Below are 19,453 nucleotides of genomic sequence, written 5' to 3'. Positions count from 1 at the left end.
ACTTTAACTCATAACAAGGGCAGTGGCAATGTGAGGCAAAGGGAACATAATCATCCTTATATGTCCAGGGACCCATCAAATTGCCATTTGGGGATGGCATAACAGAAACAAACTGGTTGTAATGATTCAAATGACCCCCTTGTGAATTGAATTACATGCCCTTTAAATTGCCGAAATAAATTCATTGACATTGGAGTTAATTGAACAAAGTGGCAGAATGACAGCTTTCAACAGCTAGGGTATTTCTTCATCCACATATCGGCCACACTTAGTCAACCAGTGGCATGAAATCTGTATAAACATATATGGGCACAACAGGAAGAAATGAATGAGGGGAGTGATCACAAACCAGAAAGTGACAGGTTGTAAATTTCACAGGTGACTTCCTGTCCATGGGCTTCTGTCCCATTCACTTCCTCATGAGATAGGGTTCGATCATATAACTCAGCAGTCACTCTATAGTCTCATACACAATACCAGCTTGCCAGGAGATCGTTCGACTTGTGGCTTGTAGTAGTCAGAATCTACATAGCAGAATCTTTGTCAAATATTGCTCAGGGGTTGTGTATAAGCCTTGGAGCATTTATACCTCTCTATGATATCATTCTCATCATTGGAGAGAGATAGAGAGAGAGAGAAAGACATAGACAGACAGATGACAGACAGAAGAGAGAGAGATAAAGTGAGAAAGAGGGAGAGATGTAGATACGTGAGATATCATTTAATAGATAAATAGACAAATACAAAGATACAAATAGATAAAATACAAGTAGATAAAAGTTAGATAAAATACAAAAATTGATTACAAACATATTGCAGCTGTACATGAAATATGTAAATGTATCATAATACACTGTATAATGTAATATATACACTTGTATATTCAGGGTACATTGTATAATTCACAGTTTCTCATTGCTCTATATAAGCATGAATATCCATCTATCAATATATATCTATCTATATATATATACTGAAAGAAATTAGGGTGATTAGACTTATGAGACTTAGACTTAGAATTAGACTTATTCTTTCAGTATATGCTACCCACAATGAGGCACTGCGCACGTTTGGGAAGGGAACTATCTCTTGCAATATATATATACAGTCAAACCTGTCTATAGCGGCCACCCAAGGGAAACGAAAAAGGGGCCATTATAAACAGGTGGCCGCTATAGACAGGTTATCCAACTTTGAGTGCATTGCCTACAAATGTACATGTACACATTTATCAACGTTGTATACATCTATTAGTACCGGGTACATGTTCATGTATATGTGTGTATGTATGCACACATGTGCTTCATGCATTGAACAATGCCGGTGTTCTTGAAATAATTATTGTTGCACAGTAGCATGTGTACAGTCGTGAAGAAAGCTTGATTCTAAATGAGCGATGAAAGCAGTGATGGCGATCACTGAAAGTTGCCCATGAATGACTGGTACGGCTACTAAAAGCAGAAAAACACGCTGAATTATCATCTCTTTGGCCGCTATAGACAGGTTAAAAGCTACCGCGGGAAACAAAATTTGTGGCCGCTGGCCGCGTTAGACAGGTGGCCGCTATACACAGGGTCTTTAACAGGGCTTTTCTCTCGGGGGGATTTTTCAGTGGCCGCTATAGACAGGTGGCCGCTATATACAGGTGGCCGCTAAGACAGGTTTGACTGTATATAATATAATGCTAATTTCTTAATCTTAGATAGGTAGAAACGTGTAGGTGACAGCAGGAGAGGTATGGGAGTAGGCCTACAGTGCTAGGGCTAGAACTACCGTAAAGTTCCGTGTATAAGACGCACTATTTTTTCGTCGGAAACCGTTGAAAATCGGGGGTGCGTCGTATACACGGGTACAGTCGAATCGAGGAAAAAAATCCGTCATGTACACCCAATTTTATAAGGCCAACTTGGGGCCATGTATGCCCATCGACGTTTGGAAGGTAAGCAATCACTAGAACTTACGGATAAAAGAGCGATCTTTCAATCTGGACACCCACAAAAGCTGCAAATACGAGATACACTTACATCGGCCTTGTGCAGTAACGATGTATCAATCTGGCCATAGACAACAGCTGTAACAGCACTGCTGTATGCTACCGATGTCAGTCTACCAAGCTACCAACAGCCAACCTAGTAGCTGGAATACGCGATGTACAGGTATCATTACTAAATTACCGATACTGTAAAACTTATCAATGTACTAGTATCAATATGACCATAGACAAAAGCTGTAAAATACGGAGTAGGATCGACACTATGTCACCGTAAATATGAACGATGTGTGAAGCATGCATGCATATCCATGCCGTTCGTTTGCTCTTCATTTCACGAGTGCGAGACCAGCTAGATATATAGCATATAGCTACACTGTGCTGTAGCTAGCTAGTAGCAAGCCTTTGGCACAGGCAGCAGCTGCAGAGAGGCTTTTGCAATGGACTCGCGTGCACACAGCGATCGGATCGAAGCGCGCTAACCCGTTGCGCGCTGTGTGTGCAAGTCCATTGCTCTCTGTGTGCGTGTGCTGAAATTATAGCGAGCTGCCTTTTGCAAAAGGCCAGCACTGTGCATACAAGCATGGTACAATAGACACACATGTTACTGGTAACAGTGCATGAGTGTAATTACCGTACGCACCGTACGTCTTGCCGTATGATCCCTCTGCTACACTTGTTGATGTTTTTCTTATTTTTCGTGATGAACCTTCCAGTCTGACATGCGTCAATATGCGAGACACCCTCTGCTATGTATGACAGCAAAGATCGTACTGTATACACATGAGTACGATATGCATGACACATGTACCACGATTGAAAGGCGAAACAATAGCAAGTGAGTACCGAGACAAGTCTCGCATTTTGCGTCTTCCATATTTTGTTGATACCCGATGAATACCGTTAAAAGAAAATATAAAAGGAAACGAAAAATAGAGCAAATACATGCTGCATTCTAGGGAAATATTGAGCTGAAATAATATGTATGACACACGCAATATTTGCGTGGACATTTTCGTGTGTTTTTTTTTTTAAATTTTAGGTCCGAAATTAGGGGTGCGTCTTATATACGGGTGCGTCTTATACACGGAACTTTACGGTATAATGAGGAAATCAAACTGTAGTCTTTCTCATGTATGCTATTAGCAGTTTGTCAGTGTACAGTATGCAGTGTTTATCATTGTAGATGTACGGTTTTATAACATTGGCTTTTTAATATCATTCTGGCAGTTGTGCAAGATCATTCCATTTGATCAGGTGGTAGGTGTTGTATCTTGCTAAGGTTACCTATCATTGTGATAACTGTAAGATAAAAAGAAGCCTGTCCATCACACTTATGCAAGAGTCAGGTTCAGAAATGGATAAATTCATAATCAAACAACAAAATGAATCATAACTATCAGTATGTAGTACTGTTACTGATGGTATTATGATTATTACAAAAGTTGTTATCATCATATAGTAGTATAAACATATTTGTATGGTACCACTGACATCATTAGTATTGTAATTATATACATTGTTATCACCACTACTGTTATCACTATCACTGCTACTATAATTATAGCTGTGATCATTATAGTTGTGATAGTGATGAGAATGATATAAATAATAACTAGAAAAGCACTCTGAGAGCGCAGACCTCCACCAAGCAGTTACTTTCTACCTATGATCTTGCTCTTCCATAGAGATGAGTGATTTCCACCCACTGAAAAATCGCCCAATTTCCCAGTATAGGAGCCTTTGTTACGTCATAAACCTTTAGATGCGTGGTGCCTCGCCCCAGCAGAAACTAGAGCATGCACTTTAGTGCCCCGTCACTGTGCAGACATGCTAACCTGGAAACATTAAACTTCACATTACTTGAATATGAGACCGTTCTGAAGCAAACAATTTTCACACAACGATAGATATATAATGTATTCTTAAATGAATCCCACAAGAATTGGAACAACCATCCCCCAGCATTCCCACTGATCAGTTACTAGCCATCCCCTTTAAATGCAGTTTCTAGTTTAATACAAAAACCACAAGACTTTTCTGCAACGCTCTTGCATTTAAGTGTGATTTGAAGGACTTGCATTTGATTTTTAGATTTGCTTTTTAATGCAATTGAGTTTCAGTTTCGTACAATTTTCTAGGTTCATATGATTATCTTATGCAAGTTTTGACAGCAACACACTTGCATTTAGTTGCAAAGTTGTGTTTGATTTGATACACCTGCATTTGATTTTTTTTAGTTGCATTATAATGAAACGCGAAGTTTCAAGAAACGGGCCCGGGTTTCTAATCCCGCTTAGGACAAATCAATCTTAGAATATTCGGATTAACGAAAAGGCTTATTTCACGTTTGGATAATGAATATCTACTAGGACCTAAATGTACAAAATGTGTGTGTTCTGAAAAAATGATCGAACCTCATTGCATTTTCGGATAAACAAAATCACCTGTAACAGACATATTCCTGCAAACTGCGTGAACAATCATTTTTAATACAGTAATGAGCGTGCAGAGAGGTATTATATAAGTTTATTTGACAAATTGTTTACATCACTATACTGTAATCACACAAAATATCTTCTTGAGTGTTTATACATCCCATGGTACATCTGTCCACCTGTCTGTCGCTCTCATTATCTCTCTCTCTCTTTCTCTCTCTCTACATATTTGTAGAATTAAGGTCTCTCAGCTGTTCACTATGAAATGTGTCGGCGGACCATGATAATTTTGTTTTATGAAATATGACATGTTTTTCTCATATATATGGACAAGTCTGTTATCAAAATATTGCTCACATTTCACAGTCTGTCATGCGATGTATTTTGCCTTTTCCCATCCATAAAGGTAGACCGACGTTCTGTCATTCTTTCCTAGTTTAGGTTTCCATGAATCACAATGTGGGTGTAATAAGAGCAACATACATCTGTTATATAGGATTCAAATCAGCTGTAAAATGATGACACACAAAATTGCATTGGTAATAGTAGCTTTGGACAAAAGGAATAGACAGGAAGAGCAAATGTTAGTTGTTTTAAAGAGAGCTTGAGGTTTTATTAAGAGTATTCAATTTATTGAAAACAAATGTAATTTGGCTGAAATACCGTGTGTGTATATGAGTGTGCTTCTTTCTTTTTTTGAAACACCATACAGTTTTAAAATAATGCAATATTGTATCAGACAGATTGTGAAATCATCTTATCATTAGATGCTACATTCTGTTAAATTTGTGAGATAGGTTGATGGAAAAGGCAAATATCAAATGTCTTGTCTTCCTTTTATCTCACTTCCTATGAGATCAAATAGGATTGCATAGAATTGCTGCCTTCTAATTATTGCAGTGATACATCTTGAACAGGACTGATGCATATTGCCCTGTTGCTGCAGTCATCCTTAGACTTTATACACCATGTACACTCAGCAAAAATAGAAAGTAAACACTTTTTTGAGTTCATAATTTTCATAGAAGATTTTGATGAAAATCAATGTATTATATACCATATTAAAGGGTAATTCAATTTGCTATCAACCTGATAGGTAAATATAAAAGGAAACTTTACACATGAATGAACACATTTGTTTTTGTCTTCCAAGGCACAAAAGAAAAATTGCAAAAATTGACATAAATTATTGCATAATATGTCCTTTACGATAACAATGATAACAAAATACCAGTTTAACACAATGAGAGACATGACTGAAATAGCATATATGTAAGTTTTTGTTCTCTTTATCTCTTTACAACCTCAAATGAAATCAAAGTGGGAAACTTAAGGGGGAAAATAAGAGTTTTCTGTCGACTCGAACTTCAAATGACTTAGGGAGGAAGCCCAATGATGATTAAATGAACAATATATCTTTATTTCATTCATTCACTTTAGTACACTGTAATTTAAGAATTCATGGGACAAATTGAAGAACCAAATGTAATTTACAATTTTCCTACATTGAGAAATCAATTCAAAACCCTACCATTTTTGTTAGTATTGCTTCTTCTTTCATTTCATTTGAATTTAGATTTGACAGAAAATTCTTCTTTTTCCTCCATTGTTTTTAGCCTTTATTGACATTTTGAGCATCAAAAACATTACAGAGATCATATACAGGTACATTTTTACCAATTCATGTTTTTTATTGTGTTAAATTTATCTTTTGTTCTGATTGTAATATGGAAGAGCATTTACGCATGAATAACAACTTGTTCATTTTTGTAATTTTCACTTTTACGCCTTGGAAGAGAAAAACAAAAGTGTTCACTCATGTGTAAAGTTTCACTTTTTATTGACTTACCATGTTGATAGCCAATTAAATTACCTTTCATATGGTATATAATACATTAATATTTAGCCAAAAATTCTATGAGGAATATAAACTTGCAAAAGTGTACTTTCTTTTTTTTTTTTGCTGAGTGTATTTAGCAAGCCTAGTAATTCTTTGTGAATCGAGACTTCCCACCACTTTTGCAAGTGGTTAAATTTGCGATCGAGTGAAGTACAGTAATGGATGGAGAAAATGTACGCATGTACATGTATGTCACACTCGTATCTTGACCAGAGTTCCTATATTCATGTGTTGTTAAATTTGTGAAAAGCACACAAATAGCAAATTTGTGAAAATAAAAACCTTTCAAAATATGTGCCGTATACAGTACCTATAATATTTTGTGTACACCCTTAACCCGTTGAGGATGGTATGATTTTGCTACAACACCCATTTCCCATAGACACCTGCCCGAGTACTGTAAAAGTGGTGTCTTTTGCGGTGGTTTTATTTTCGCGCTTTTCGCGCTTTGAGGTTGAACCGTGAATTTAACATCACGCGAAAATGTTTTGAACTCGTCGCTTGTTACAACGCTATCATTACCGACCGCGAATTTAAACACACAAGAAAAAGTCGGCACTAATGGAAACCGCGAAAGTTTCTGTACGCGAAAGAAACAACTTTTACAGTATATACTCGGGACTAGTCTTCAATGGTTAACTCTCTGTCAGTTCACCATGGATAATCATTACTTGACTTAGCAGACCTCCACCCATTCATGTTCCACTGCCATGCAACAGGGCGATATATATAGGCCTGTTCAATATGTATCGTTATACATTATCATCATACTTGGCATTCGATTTTACTACCATATCTATTTACTACTAAGACATTAATTTTCTCTTATGTATCGTTATACATTATCATCATACTTGGAATTCGATTTTACTACCATATCTATTTACTACTAAGACATTAATTTTCTCTTATGATGAACTTTAAATGAGAGTTTGAAGACAGTGAGTAAACTTTGACATCAAACCGTGTCAGATATATGGGGTATCAGGATGAAAATGCAATGAAGGCATAATTTAATTTGCAGATAAAACAAAAACCCAGCATTAGTGCTTCGAAATAGTTCTAAAATATGAGTTGGGGATAGAAACAACCAATGTAAAAATTTGAATTAGTATAACCGATGTTAAGCATTGTCAAATATACAAAATGTGAACAAAAGTTATAATAAAAATGTTTGCAGATTAAACCATCTACAGTTATGGTTTATTGAGAAAAACAGAGATATCCCCTTATATTTTAGGCTTTATTGCAAAAATTTTATATGGGAGGATATTTTGTGATACAACTGACCTATGCGTGGTCCTCAGCATCAGATGTGATATCTTGAATATTTTTTTTAATCACTGCTCCCAAAGGTAAACATCCCAGGACCTTTAAGGAAGAATTGTCTGTTTGTTTGTGGGTTTTTTTTTCAATGAGATAGATTGAATATTTGACGTGGGATTTGCATGTAAACTTACATATATGGCTGTCTTTGCTTTATGTAAAAAAGAAATGAAAAGAAAGTGAACTTTTCCCATCTGAGTATATTGGAACTGTTCAAGTATTCCTTGTGTGCTTTCTGATATATTAACACAGAAACAGACTAACTCTAGATGCTCTGATGTCAAATTTCAGATCTTCCTACCACAACTTGGCTTCTGAAGTGCCATCGTTGTTGTTCTTTCCCTTTTCCATCTGATCATTAGGAAGGGAGAGGGCAAAATGTCATTTAATCTTGCCATCCAGGATCCAGGAAATAACAGCCTGTGTGACAAACAGGTCACTGAGATTAGAAAAGCTTTGAGCATAGTTCTGGGAAGTGACTCACTGAAATTTCAAGTCAGTTCTGTGGATAATTCTGAAAGCAACTTGAACTTTTTACATTTTATTTAGAAGTCCATTGTGTCATATATAATTTGTCTTTCCATTTGCTGCTTTAGATTCTATCTTGTTGTCATGTGTAGCTATTTTATAAGCATATTATGTACTTCCGATCAAGAAGTATGATGTGTACTAGTAAATGATTGTGCAGTGTGTATGGGTATGTATTTGTGTAGTTATCTTATTCAGTTGATGACAGAAAATGCCTCTAGTTTTAGTTCCTGGTCATATCATCTCAAAATACACTTTGGCAACTTCTGTAAGCAACTTAACACATAGTGTTGAGTATAGTGGACACAATGTTGACATAGAAATGTCATTATTTGCATAACTGTTGCATATAGGCCGGGACCTACAGGCATGTACTAAGCTCACACAGTTATGTTCCTGGTTGATATGCATCAACAGATTGTGGCAGTATTTTGAGTGACATTTAATCCATCGCAATCATTATTCTAAGGTGTCAAATGTAAAAGTAATAGATTCTGTTGGAATTGAATTACAAAAAAACAAAAAACATGATTAACATTTAAACGTTTTATTACAGCTCTATGATTGAATCCAATATTTACTACGGTAATGATTGATTTTAATTTTGTCCCATTGAGGATGGTTTGATTTTGCTACAACGCCCCTTTCCATTGACGCCTGCCCGAGTATACTTGGGACTCGTCCTCAGCGGGCTAATGGTCTCACATTATATCTCTACATTGACAGTTCATCCTAGAGCCGTTGTCCTTCACCCCAGGACCTGCAGGAGAGCCCCCACTCCTTCCCTACAAGAAGATCAAGCTGGATTCTGATGGACCAGTCCTCCGAGATATGCCCTTTGACCTTGACAAGAGTCATGTCTTTGCGATGACACCCAACAAGGTACATGTAAAATGCAATGAATGCATGTAAGGCTGATTTCTCATATTATTCTCATATTAAAGATCTTTGTCTTTCATGAAAAAGCGATGGCTGTGAAAGAACAGGAACAGGCTGCATTCTGGGTCAGGTTCATTATATGTTAAAATGTAAAACTCAATATGAATTCAATATCTTATGAAATGTACTCAAACAGCTCATATGGAACATATTATGCAGTTTGGCATCATACAGACTTGTCTAAATGGCAGAACGTTAATTGTTTCCAAACTTTGGTGCAGGTGTATTTTGATCTGTTCAGCCTTAACACCCTCATACACAGGGCCAAAGTTTCTTTGACCCCTTGCAAGTTTACATTGCTTTAAAAGCAGTTTAGTAATCATGGAGACTCACATGTGTAAAGGTCACGAGACCGTCTGCCGTATGTTATAGTGGCGAGAATGCTGCATGACGATTTAGTTTTGTGTTTGTGAGAAGTGCAACAAGGATGATAGATAGCATTGGCAGTCAGAGACAGTTAGAGATTGGCATATAGACAATTAAGGCATTGCAATGTGGTCCATCGTCATCTCCATCTCACAGGTGTACAAGATTGGCCTGAGGACCTGCGACCACTACACCCACTGCTCAGACTGCGTCACCTCCAACGACCCCAACAGGTGCGGCTGGTGCGGCGGGGTCTGCACCACGCAGGCGGAGTGCGAGAACATGGACGGTGCGTCGGGCGATATACCGGAGGAAGAGGTGGACTCAGAAGATGGTCCCGAGTGGGTCACAGATGCATGTGCACCGGTTATCTATGAGGTAAGGATCATTATATGCCACCCCATGTCTTGCTTGTGTGTCTTGGTGGTGCATATGTGTGATGTACCGGTAGGGTGCATTACTTTTCTTTTGCATTATTCACTTATCTTCTGTCATACCTTGTCACATGTGTTCAGATGATATGCACACTTAAGTGCCAATTGATGTAATGTAAATGAGCTTGTACAGTTGTGTCTCTGAGTGGATGAATTGAATTTACAAAGGCATGTTGGTATTTTTGATTCCATCTAGAATTGTCACCTGACTGGCAGAAGGGCCCTAAGGCTTGCGGTCTAGAAAAATCACAAAAAATTATGAGATCGCTTCAAATGAAAGGGCTTTCAGAAATCTGTCATATCATGTCAGGAACAAAAATTTGATTTTGGAGTGAAATTTCATGCAAGGGCCCTTCTGCCAGGCAGGCGATGATCGATGTAATATGTGATGATGGGGATGATGATGATCCACAGCATTTGTATAGCGCCATATGTTGTAGAAACATTACAAAGGCGCAGACTCCTCCAAAAGAGTTAGCAATTGAATGCCTGGTGAAAAATGTGAGTCTTGAGTGAGGCTTTGAAGTCATCCAGTTTGTCAATTTCACAGAGAAAAGATGGGAGTGAGTTCCATAGGCTCATGCAACATGAGCCCGATTCATGCGTGTTATTAGGTGTATATCTATGAACATGCAATTTTACACATCAAGTGTGTTTTACATGTGAGTATAGCAGATGAGCAAACACAGGTGTGACATTCATTCATATGTTTGTGAGTCCACACTGGTATGTATATGCAATGCTACACACTGGCACTGGTCCGACTGTCCCTGACCGGTAAAAATCACTGTCGCACCAGTAACTTTTTCAGGAATGGACTATTAAAAGATGGAAAATCTGGGCACCTACTGGTCTGACAGACAGGTTGGACCAGTAGAAAAAATGGGTAGTGCATTATATAAGTTTACATAAACCGACAATAAAGTGTGTCTCATGATGTGTTTCTCCCATCACCTGTGGTAGGTGTCACCGGTCTTTGGCCCCCTTCAGGGAGACACCGTGGTCCACATCATTGGTGACAGTCTTGCCTCCGACAGCCCCAATGTGAACATCACGCTCAATGTCACCGTTGCTGGCCAGCTTTGTGATGTCATTATGAATGTCAGCAACATCACACAGTGAGTCAGATACAACGCTCTTCTTCAGGAAAGAGACACCAGATATTTTACAGCAACTGTGTCAGAACTGTCAGTGCTTTGTGGGTTATGCGCTCCTGAATTTTTGAGGACATTTTTTACCTCTGACATGACCTTCCAGCTAGGAGTCATGGAAAGATACAAAGTTACTATAACAGTGATTACAATTATGATAATAATGATGATGAAAAGGAATAACATAAGAGATCAACAATCATGAATGAAGAACAAATTTGACATTAAATGAAAGCAAGAGATTATTAAGCCGAGGGGTTGAGGTTGAGTTCCATATTATCAAACTGTGCACATGTTAAGTTAGCCACATCTCTTTCCCTTGCATAATTAATTAATCAAATTATTCTATATCTGAAATGCTGATGAATGTGATTGAACTTTATTCATTTTCTAGTGATCAAGAAATCAAAGAGAGACTGCCAATGTTATAAATGTTACTTTCCCTGATTTAAAACAGTGCAAGCCAGTTTGATTCAAGAACTGACTGTGTGTGATCATAAGAATTTGTTTCCTGCTGTTTATTTCCTTTTCAGCATCGTGTGTGTGATGCCGCCGGTGGAAGATCCTGTCCAAGGCCCGGCAGTTGTAGACGTGCTGGTGGACATGAACCTGGACCAAACCTTTGCCATTGGAGGGACAGCTTCCTCTGAGCCAAACTACATCTATTCCTATGTGGTAGGTCCTTCATATGAGGCTCTTGACCCTTCAAATCCTAGGGTTACCCTAATTGCTACAGAAAGTGTCCCCTCCATGATCTGGCATGGTATAGGATGGTAGTTGCTCAAGGCTAGTCTTAGCTATAATGCCAGTTACATGCTGCAGGCGTCATTGTGGTGTCATTGTGTTGCACGTTTGCCACTATTGTTTACCAGAAGTGCACACGGGTTGACCTGTCCTGACCTCCAGCATTTCAACCAATTCCAACCGGAAATTTGTCAAGAACTCTCTGTGGTGACACATGTACATGTAGCAAGTTTCAAGATGTATTATGATAGTGATCAACCTCTTGCACTGCATGTGCTTGCAACAGCTTTTAAGGCCTCAATCTACACACCAAGCAGCAGTCTGTTATTGTAACGTCAATGGTCCGTTTTTTTGCTATGTCCCACCAAAAGGAAACATATGTCTGGTTCTGCAAAAAAATCAGTTATTTTGGTAAAAAAATCACCAAAAACTTTACTCTTATGTCAAAATCAAGAGCAGCAGAATCACCAGAAGGAAATTTATTTTAAAACAAAATCATTAGCGGGGAATTGACATTGTAACAGAACCAGACTAGGTTCCTTTTCGCACACCATGGTGAAAAATGGATCGTTGCTATTACTGTGCTCGGTGTGCAGAGGCCTTTAATGTGGCTGACATTTATAACCAGGGCGCCAGACTAGGGTTCTGTTTCACTAAGACATTGCAATCGTGACAACATCACTTGTGTTGCTATGACAGCGACTTAAACAATCAGCACAGCTTACTGTTTGCTGCCATGAAAATTACTGTTATTGCAATTAGTGAGTTATTGTTTTATGAGGTATATGCCTAATAAGTACATACTGTATCGTCATCATCACCAAGGTCTTTTTGGTCATATGTTTTGTAGGAGCCGGTGTTCACCCACTTCAGTCCAATGGCTGGGCCATTGTTTGGTGGAACGAACCTCATCATTCACGGGAGTGGACTGCTGGCAGGAAACACGAGGCGGGTGACAGTGGCCGGGGTGCCCTGCCACGTGCACAGGTCAGTAGCAGGGGCGGATCCAGGAATTCCGTAAAGGGGAGGCGCCTTTACAAAATTAAAGGAGGCGCCTTTACATTTTTGTCTTTTTATCTCTTTTGTTTTTGCAAAAAAAAAAATAAAGAGGGGGCACATGCCCGGTGGCCCCCCTCTGGATCCCCAACTGAGTAGCTCTATTTCTGTGGCCTAGTGATTGAAATGTCTCATTTTTATAAGTACCGGTACCAGGTCAAAGTAGCTTTAGTCTTCAAGTTTGATATAGCAAGTAAAACAGAGTCCCCAGACAAGAATAGGAGATCGAGTCTATCTCAACATACTGGAGAGTAAAGCTAATAAAACAAAATTGCCAGAAAACTTATGATTGAAAGTAAGATATTATTCAGAGGGATGAAGGTTCAGGTGTGAGTTTGTTCAATTTGTCTTCCTCTACAAATTAAATTTGTTAAGATCACAACTGCTGATCTGTAAATTAACAAACTTATATGTCGGAAAAAGGAACCAGTGGGACTCAAACCTGTCATCTACTGCAGTAGTCCTACTCGAGTCCCACTGGTTCCTTTTCTTCGACATGTTTGTCAATTTACAGATCAGTGGCTGCGATCTCTAACAATTTCATTTGTAGAGGGAGACAAATTGAAGAAACTCACACCTGAATCTTATGATAGTTAAATCATTGCATAACCACCTCAACACACAAAAACAACCATGTTCAGCTTGAGATCAGTTACCACAATTTGACTCAATATCCTCAATAGCAGGTGGTGACACGACATTTGCTCCTTCGACAGTTCCTCCTGTTTCATTCGCTCCGAGGACTTATATAGTTGGGAGATAGGGCTGTGATAGGGTTGTAGGTTTAGTTTGATGTGAGTATAAGCATTAGGGTTAGGGCTATGTTTGTGGTTAGAATAAATTCATGTTTGATTATGGCTCATAGCATGCAGATATTTCATGGGAGCAATTGTCATAGGAGCAAATGTCATGGAACCACAGTAGGTATCACATCCTGAATGTCACGATTAATGCTCACTTTGTTCTTATCCCATTAGAGTGACTGCCACCAAGCTCCACTGCACCACCCAGAACACCAGCCAGCCGACATCTGGTCCAGTGTTGTTGTCTCTGGACAGTCTGGAGCTGCCCCACGCACTGGCCTTTGAGTACAAAGAGAATCCGTACATCACTGACTTCTCTCCAAAGAAGTCCTTTTTCAGGTGAGTACTAGCTAGTATATGAACTGCACAGATATATATTATCATATAAACAACTGTTGAGCTCAAAACGAACAATAAATAACAACCAAGATTACTGAACAAAATGACAAAAAACGGCTGATTTATGATGACAAGCTACTGGCTAGTGCACACAAAATTCATTTCAGTTCTTTTCCTCATGGCACACAAAGCAGTTTTGTGTTCCTCACATGTCCAACAGTTAGCAAAGTTAACCCGTTGAGGATGGACTGATTTTGCTACAACACTAGTTTCCAATAGACACCTGCCCGAGTATACTCGGGACTTGTCCTCAATGGGTTAAGAGCAAAATACAAAGGTAAAGTGTCACTGGAGCCTTTCTGACTTCTCACGTGAAATATTGCCACTTTCCCTGGACATGTTAGAAGTTTTAGGTTCAGTCAGTACTCTCAGTGCCCTCTCACAAAAGCATAATTGTTGAAGTTTTGGTTTTGCTCATGCTGTATCACTAACCTCATTTGCAGACCTCCAATATGAACATAATAAAATTTGATAGTGGTATAAGGTCATGCTTTTCTTTTCATCCCCAGTTTTAAAAAGTAGTTTGAGACTGTCAGGATTTGTACAAAGTGTGGATAATCTATGACTTTTACATCAGTGACGTAGTTTCCTGCATGATATGCATAAATATTCCTTTAATAGTTGCATGAGTGCAACTCGATGTTGCCTGTACATGGCTGACTGCCCGTTGTACGTGTGTTCCAGCAGAATTGTTCATTAATGTCTTTATGTGCCCCTTCTCCTCTTCCAACCCCGCCCAAACTTTGACGACATCTTTTTTGGGACACCTCCCAGTGGTGACATTCCGCTGGAGATTTCGGGCTTCAATCTCCACCTCGGCCAGTCTGTGCGTATAGAGGTGGAGGCGATCAGTGAATCTGGCCACAGGGTCAGGGCCAGCAAGGTAATGTCCACATCTATCACGCAGCTCCACAGTTGTTTCATTTGTTTGTTTGTTTGTTTTTTGTTGCTCTGCTTTTATTAATGTTGTTGTTATTTTAAAGATCGAAAGAAGAGAGAGAGAGAGAAATGGGGCCCTATACAAATAATTTGCCCCAGACAGCACTTATAACATAAAACAAACATTATAGATCTTAAAGAGATATAAACAAGAATATTAAATGCATACCAAGTCTCCTCGAGGGAGCTCATATCGTCTCCACGAGGGAGCTCATGTTGTCTCCACAAAGGAGCTCATAAAGTCTCCACGAGGGAGCTCATATTGTCTCCATTAAGGAGCTCATTACGTCTCCACGAGGGAGCTCATATGATATTGATGAATACCTCATATTCTTCAGACAAACTCAAATAACTACACAATACACGCGCGCGTGTACCGCACACTAACTTTTATTAACAGATTTGAGAAAGTCAGTTTAAATGAAAGTGGTGTATTAGAACAACAATGATGACAGCGAACATGTCACAGGACAATACAGAAAACTAGATGACTACTGTAAAAGTGACAATTTTCACACATTTCATGCAATATGAAACTATAGCTCAGAAATAAAAGTGCACAAATATGTTTGCTTGTGATATGTAGAGATATTTCATCTCTTTGACTCCTTCGAATTAAAAATTCACAAAATTAAATTTACCAGGCCAGGCATAAAAAATTATTTGTGAGAAAATGTCCACTTTTACAGTACCAGAATGTTAGTCATAAAACACAAGGTGTTCGATAGTCATTCCAAATGATTGCTATTTTCACTCAAAAACATCTATCCTGTGAACAAACTCCTCCTTTAATATTGACTCTCCAAAATTAGGTCATCATCATCTTATTAACATGGCACTTTACACCTCTATGTCAAACTGATCACCATATGCACTTTTATCTCCCTTTTTACCCAGGATTGCACACTGCCTACCATCCCTGATTCAAATGCCATACCAGATTTAGTCAAGGGGGCACTGACATGCCCTGCCCCAGACCTCAGCGACTCCGGACTTGTTACCACCCCTGACCAGCCCATAGTAGCCAACCTTACTGTCATGTTCCACAAGCGCGTCCTCCAGCCTATGTCCGAGGATGGCCAGATAGCGTTGCCGCAATGGGAGCTCTTGTACTACCCAGACCCCATCCTCGACGAATTTGAAGAGAAGATCCTGGTTTTGGACCCAGACTCTCCGTCCATCATTATCCATGTGAGTACTAGATGAACCGCTTGTTGAATATATGACATGGTCTGGTATATATACGATGATCCAAAAGCTTAAAGGCACTTTGGATAACTCCTGCTTTGAGATGAGAGTTTTTACATGAATATAATTAGCATACTCACCTTGGCCTTATGGAAAGTGATATGTTTCCTATTTGTCAGAAAGACATACAACAAAGAAATGAAATATTAATGCAAATTTTGTCAGTGTGAAAAACATACAACATTTTGATAGTGTGCTAATATAAGATCAAACTCTCTCTTAAGATTCTAATACATTTCAGCCTTGACACATGATGTCCATAGTTTGAAGGAAATGTTACTGCACCATGACATAATTATCCTCATATCAAAAGCTTTAAAATGTTGCAAACTGGGTTGTGGATGTGACATTTCCTGTTAGCTTTCATGTTCATTATTGCACATCATTCAAACAATGAATGTGTAATCTATCACAGCACTTAAAACAAGAGCATTTGTTAAAGAGTCCTTTGAATCTTCAGAGATAAACCACAACTAATTTCAGGGCTCCAAACTATAATCTCTTTTTAATCTGGTAGCCTATTTTGGCCATTGAAATTGTTTAATTTGACATGCCAGTGGCCTGAAAAAAAGCAGTGGCCCAAAATGTAAGGAAACTTAAAAGTCTATCTTAAATTTTAGTTGCCCAATCTTGCCGCCAGAAGTTAATCTTTGTGAGAGTTTTGGTAGTTGGCCCGGGTAGCCCATTATCAATTTTTAGTGGCCCTGGGCCACTGAGCCATCACTGGTGTCAAGCCCTGCATGCAAGTATTTATTGGCATCATCTCACAGACACCAGGATAGTACATGCTTTATCCTGAGAGTGACCTCTAAGGCCTTGGACAGACTTTGACTGCATTTTTTTTATATTGTTGGTCAAATATGCCATTTCTAGGGAGAATACCTGGATCTTGTGAGCAACAAGGACCAAGTCTTAGTCACTGTAGGTAACCAGCAATGTGCCATTCAAGAACTTCAGTCAACCTACATCAGATGTGACGTTCCCGCTGAACTGCAGGCATCCACAGATGACTCGAATTTCTACGAAGTCCAGGTAATATAATATGCAAGGTTTGTTGTTTCTTTCTCCCATAGTTAGCTTTTAGAATCATTACCTAGCCTATGATATAGGCAGAGGATGCAGCTATTGTCTTTACTGTTACATCTGATGCGGTGAGACTACGAACAGTGGAAGCATCCACCGCGTACATCCAATGATCTTACTTTAGTCATTGTTTTCTTATCATCGACTATGAATCAGTCACAGACACCAGGATAGTACACGCTTTAACTTGAGATTAACTTCTTAAGGCCTGAGACAAATTTCGACCCATTGACCAATTCATGATTGATGATAATTAAGAAAATGAAAAACTGCCACCAATTATTCATAGTCGATAATAAGAAAACAACGAGTGGATATAGGCGTGTGCATCCACTGTTCGTAGCCTTGACACGTCAGACGTATCACTTACCAAAGATAATAGTCTCGCTGCATGAGATGTTTAGCGTAACATTAAAGACCATAGCTGCATCCTCCGCCTGGATTATAGGCTTATACTTACCATGATAAAGGCCTTGTTAATTCTCCTTGGTAACACAAGTGTCGTATTACTTTGCATGTCTAATAGAACTACTTGGATTTATGTTTGGTACCGGTACTGTCATACCCAATGTGTCTAAATAATCTGTGGATAAGTTTATCATGGCAGATCCCATTTGTGGTAAATCTGTTCAGGCAACACCATTGAGTTGACAAACTTCGAGCTCACCCAGTGGTCTGTTTTGGGCAGATAATTCTGTTTCAGGTTGCGTTACACACTATATATACTGATCATTCTGATTTGATAGCTTTCCAGTATGTTTGAAAGAGACTAAATTTTCAGCATTCCAATCAGTAGCTTTCATGTGGGCCCCTATTGGTGAAGCTGTTAAAAGCTATTGAAGAAGGTAGCTGGGTGGAATCAAGTTGTGTATCACACAATTATTCTTCTCCACAGGTCACCATTGGAGGTGTGCAGGAGTACAACGTTGGCATGTTGCAGGTGCCCAAAAAACCGGGGCCCCCGGCCCATGTGGCGGGCACCATCATTGCCATAGTGGCCCTGGTGGCCGTGGTGCTCATCATCATTGTGGTTGTGGTGCGCTGCCGGTACAAGTCCAAGCGACGGGCCAGCATGCCAATCGACAACACTCATGCTGCCTTTAATGCCATGGAGACAGCAGGGGAAGTACACCTAGCAACGCAGGGACCAAGGGTGAACAGTAAGGAAAAAATTGTCATCTATTGTTTTGAGCGATCCTGCTTGTTTCTGTGTGATGACTCATTTTTTTAATACTTTATATCACCCGGTAATTCTCTTAAAACTAGTAAAATAAACTTCCACTGTTATTACACTTGATGGCTCTGCTTTTATACGTACAGCTAGTGCACTCCCATTATAACGAATATGGTCATAATGAAATTCCGGTTACAACAAAGTAAAAATTCAGGCCGCCGCTTAATCCGCTCTTATGTGTTTTTTAATTGTTTATTTGTTCAATTATAATGAAATTTTGATGTAAGAAAAAAAAAATGCTTGTCCCGAGGCCTTCATTATGACGCGAGTTGATTGTATATGTGCGAGTGCGATTGCATGTTATACATTGAAATGATGATCGAGTTTGGTCTTGAGATTGTATGAACCGAGTGATATAATTGAGTTCTTGTCTTCTTTTCAACAGCCTACCTCACTAATCCAGGCTCACCGATAGATGGAGCAATGCCGATTATGCAGCGCCCTCTACTGGAGCAAATCAACAACGAGCTTGCTGCCGAAATCAGCCAAGTTCTTGTCCACGAGGAGAGTATCGGACTGGGCAAAGTGCTAGGATCTGGTGTGTATCATTTCCCCTCTGATAAAGGGTTTGCATGGAAATCTGTTAAGATATGCACTGGCAATTTTCACATAAATTCTTGTCACAGTTGTTTCCACTTTTAATCTAAGTTTACAGTCAGGTAAGATTTTTTTGTTTTTTTGCTTTGTTTCTTCTGACAGTGTCTTTAAAAGATAAGAAAAAATGGTAATAATGGTATCTCAATTGCAAACATTACCTCTGCAGGCTTTGACTTTTTGTCATTACATGTCAGTTGTGTTACGATTTATTGGAAGATCTTAAGGTCAGGACATACATATGGGAAGTAAAGAAATAGAAAGTGTATGGAAGAAATTAA

General features: G+C 39.0%; 1 protein-coding gene across 1 annotated transcript in view; it reads left to right on the top strand.

The window, feature by feature from the left end:
* The window catches only part of LOC139734048 (hepatocyte growth factor receptor-like), a 31,514-nt gene that overhangs the window by 8,183 nt on the left and 3,878 nt on the right, over nucleotides 1–19,453 (top strand). The window contains exons 4-14 of the mRNA XM_071644863.1: nucleotides 8,909–9,064; nucleotides 9,644–9,865; nucleotides 10,885–11,039; nucleotides 11,606–11,747; nucleotides 12,667–12,803; nucleotides 13,850–14,014; nucleotides 14,849–14,957; nucleotides 15,911–16,204; nucleotides 17,135–17,293; nucleotides 18,240–18,504; nucleotides 18,964–19,116. Coding sequence (XP_071500964.1) covers nucleotides 8,909–9,064; nucleotides 9,644–9,865; nucleotides 10,885–11,039; nucleotides 11,606–11,747; nucleotides 12,667–12,803; nucleotides 13,850–14,014; nucleotides 14,849–14,957; nucleotides 15,911–16,204; nucleotides 17,135–17,293; nucleotides 18,240–18,504; nucleotides 18,964–19,116 — 1,957 coding nt within the window. The remainder of the gene's footprint in view (nucleotides 1–8,908; nucleotides 9,065–9,643; nucleotides 9,866–10,884; nucleotides 11,040–11,605; nucleotides 11,748–12,666; nucleotides 12,804–13,849; nucleotides 14,015–14,848; nucleotides 14,958–15,910; nucleotides 16,205–17,134; nucleotides 17,294–18,239; nucleotides 18,505–18,963; nucleotides 19,117–19,453) is intronic.

Source organism: Diadema antillarum, unplaced genomic scaffold, assembly GCF_040938485.1.
Source record: "Diadema antillarum isolate AM-2024a unplaced genomic scaffold, OU_Dant_1.0 seq00000507_RagTag, whole genome shotgun sequence".
Taxonomy (NCBI): Eukaryota; Metazoa; Echinodermata; class Echinoidea; order Diadematoida; family Diadematidae; genus Diadema; species Diadema antillarum.
Note: the sequence above shows the minus strand (reverse complement) of the source record. Positions and strands in the feature narration are given on the sequence as shown.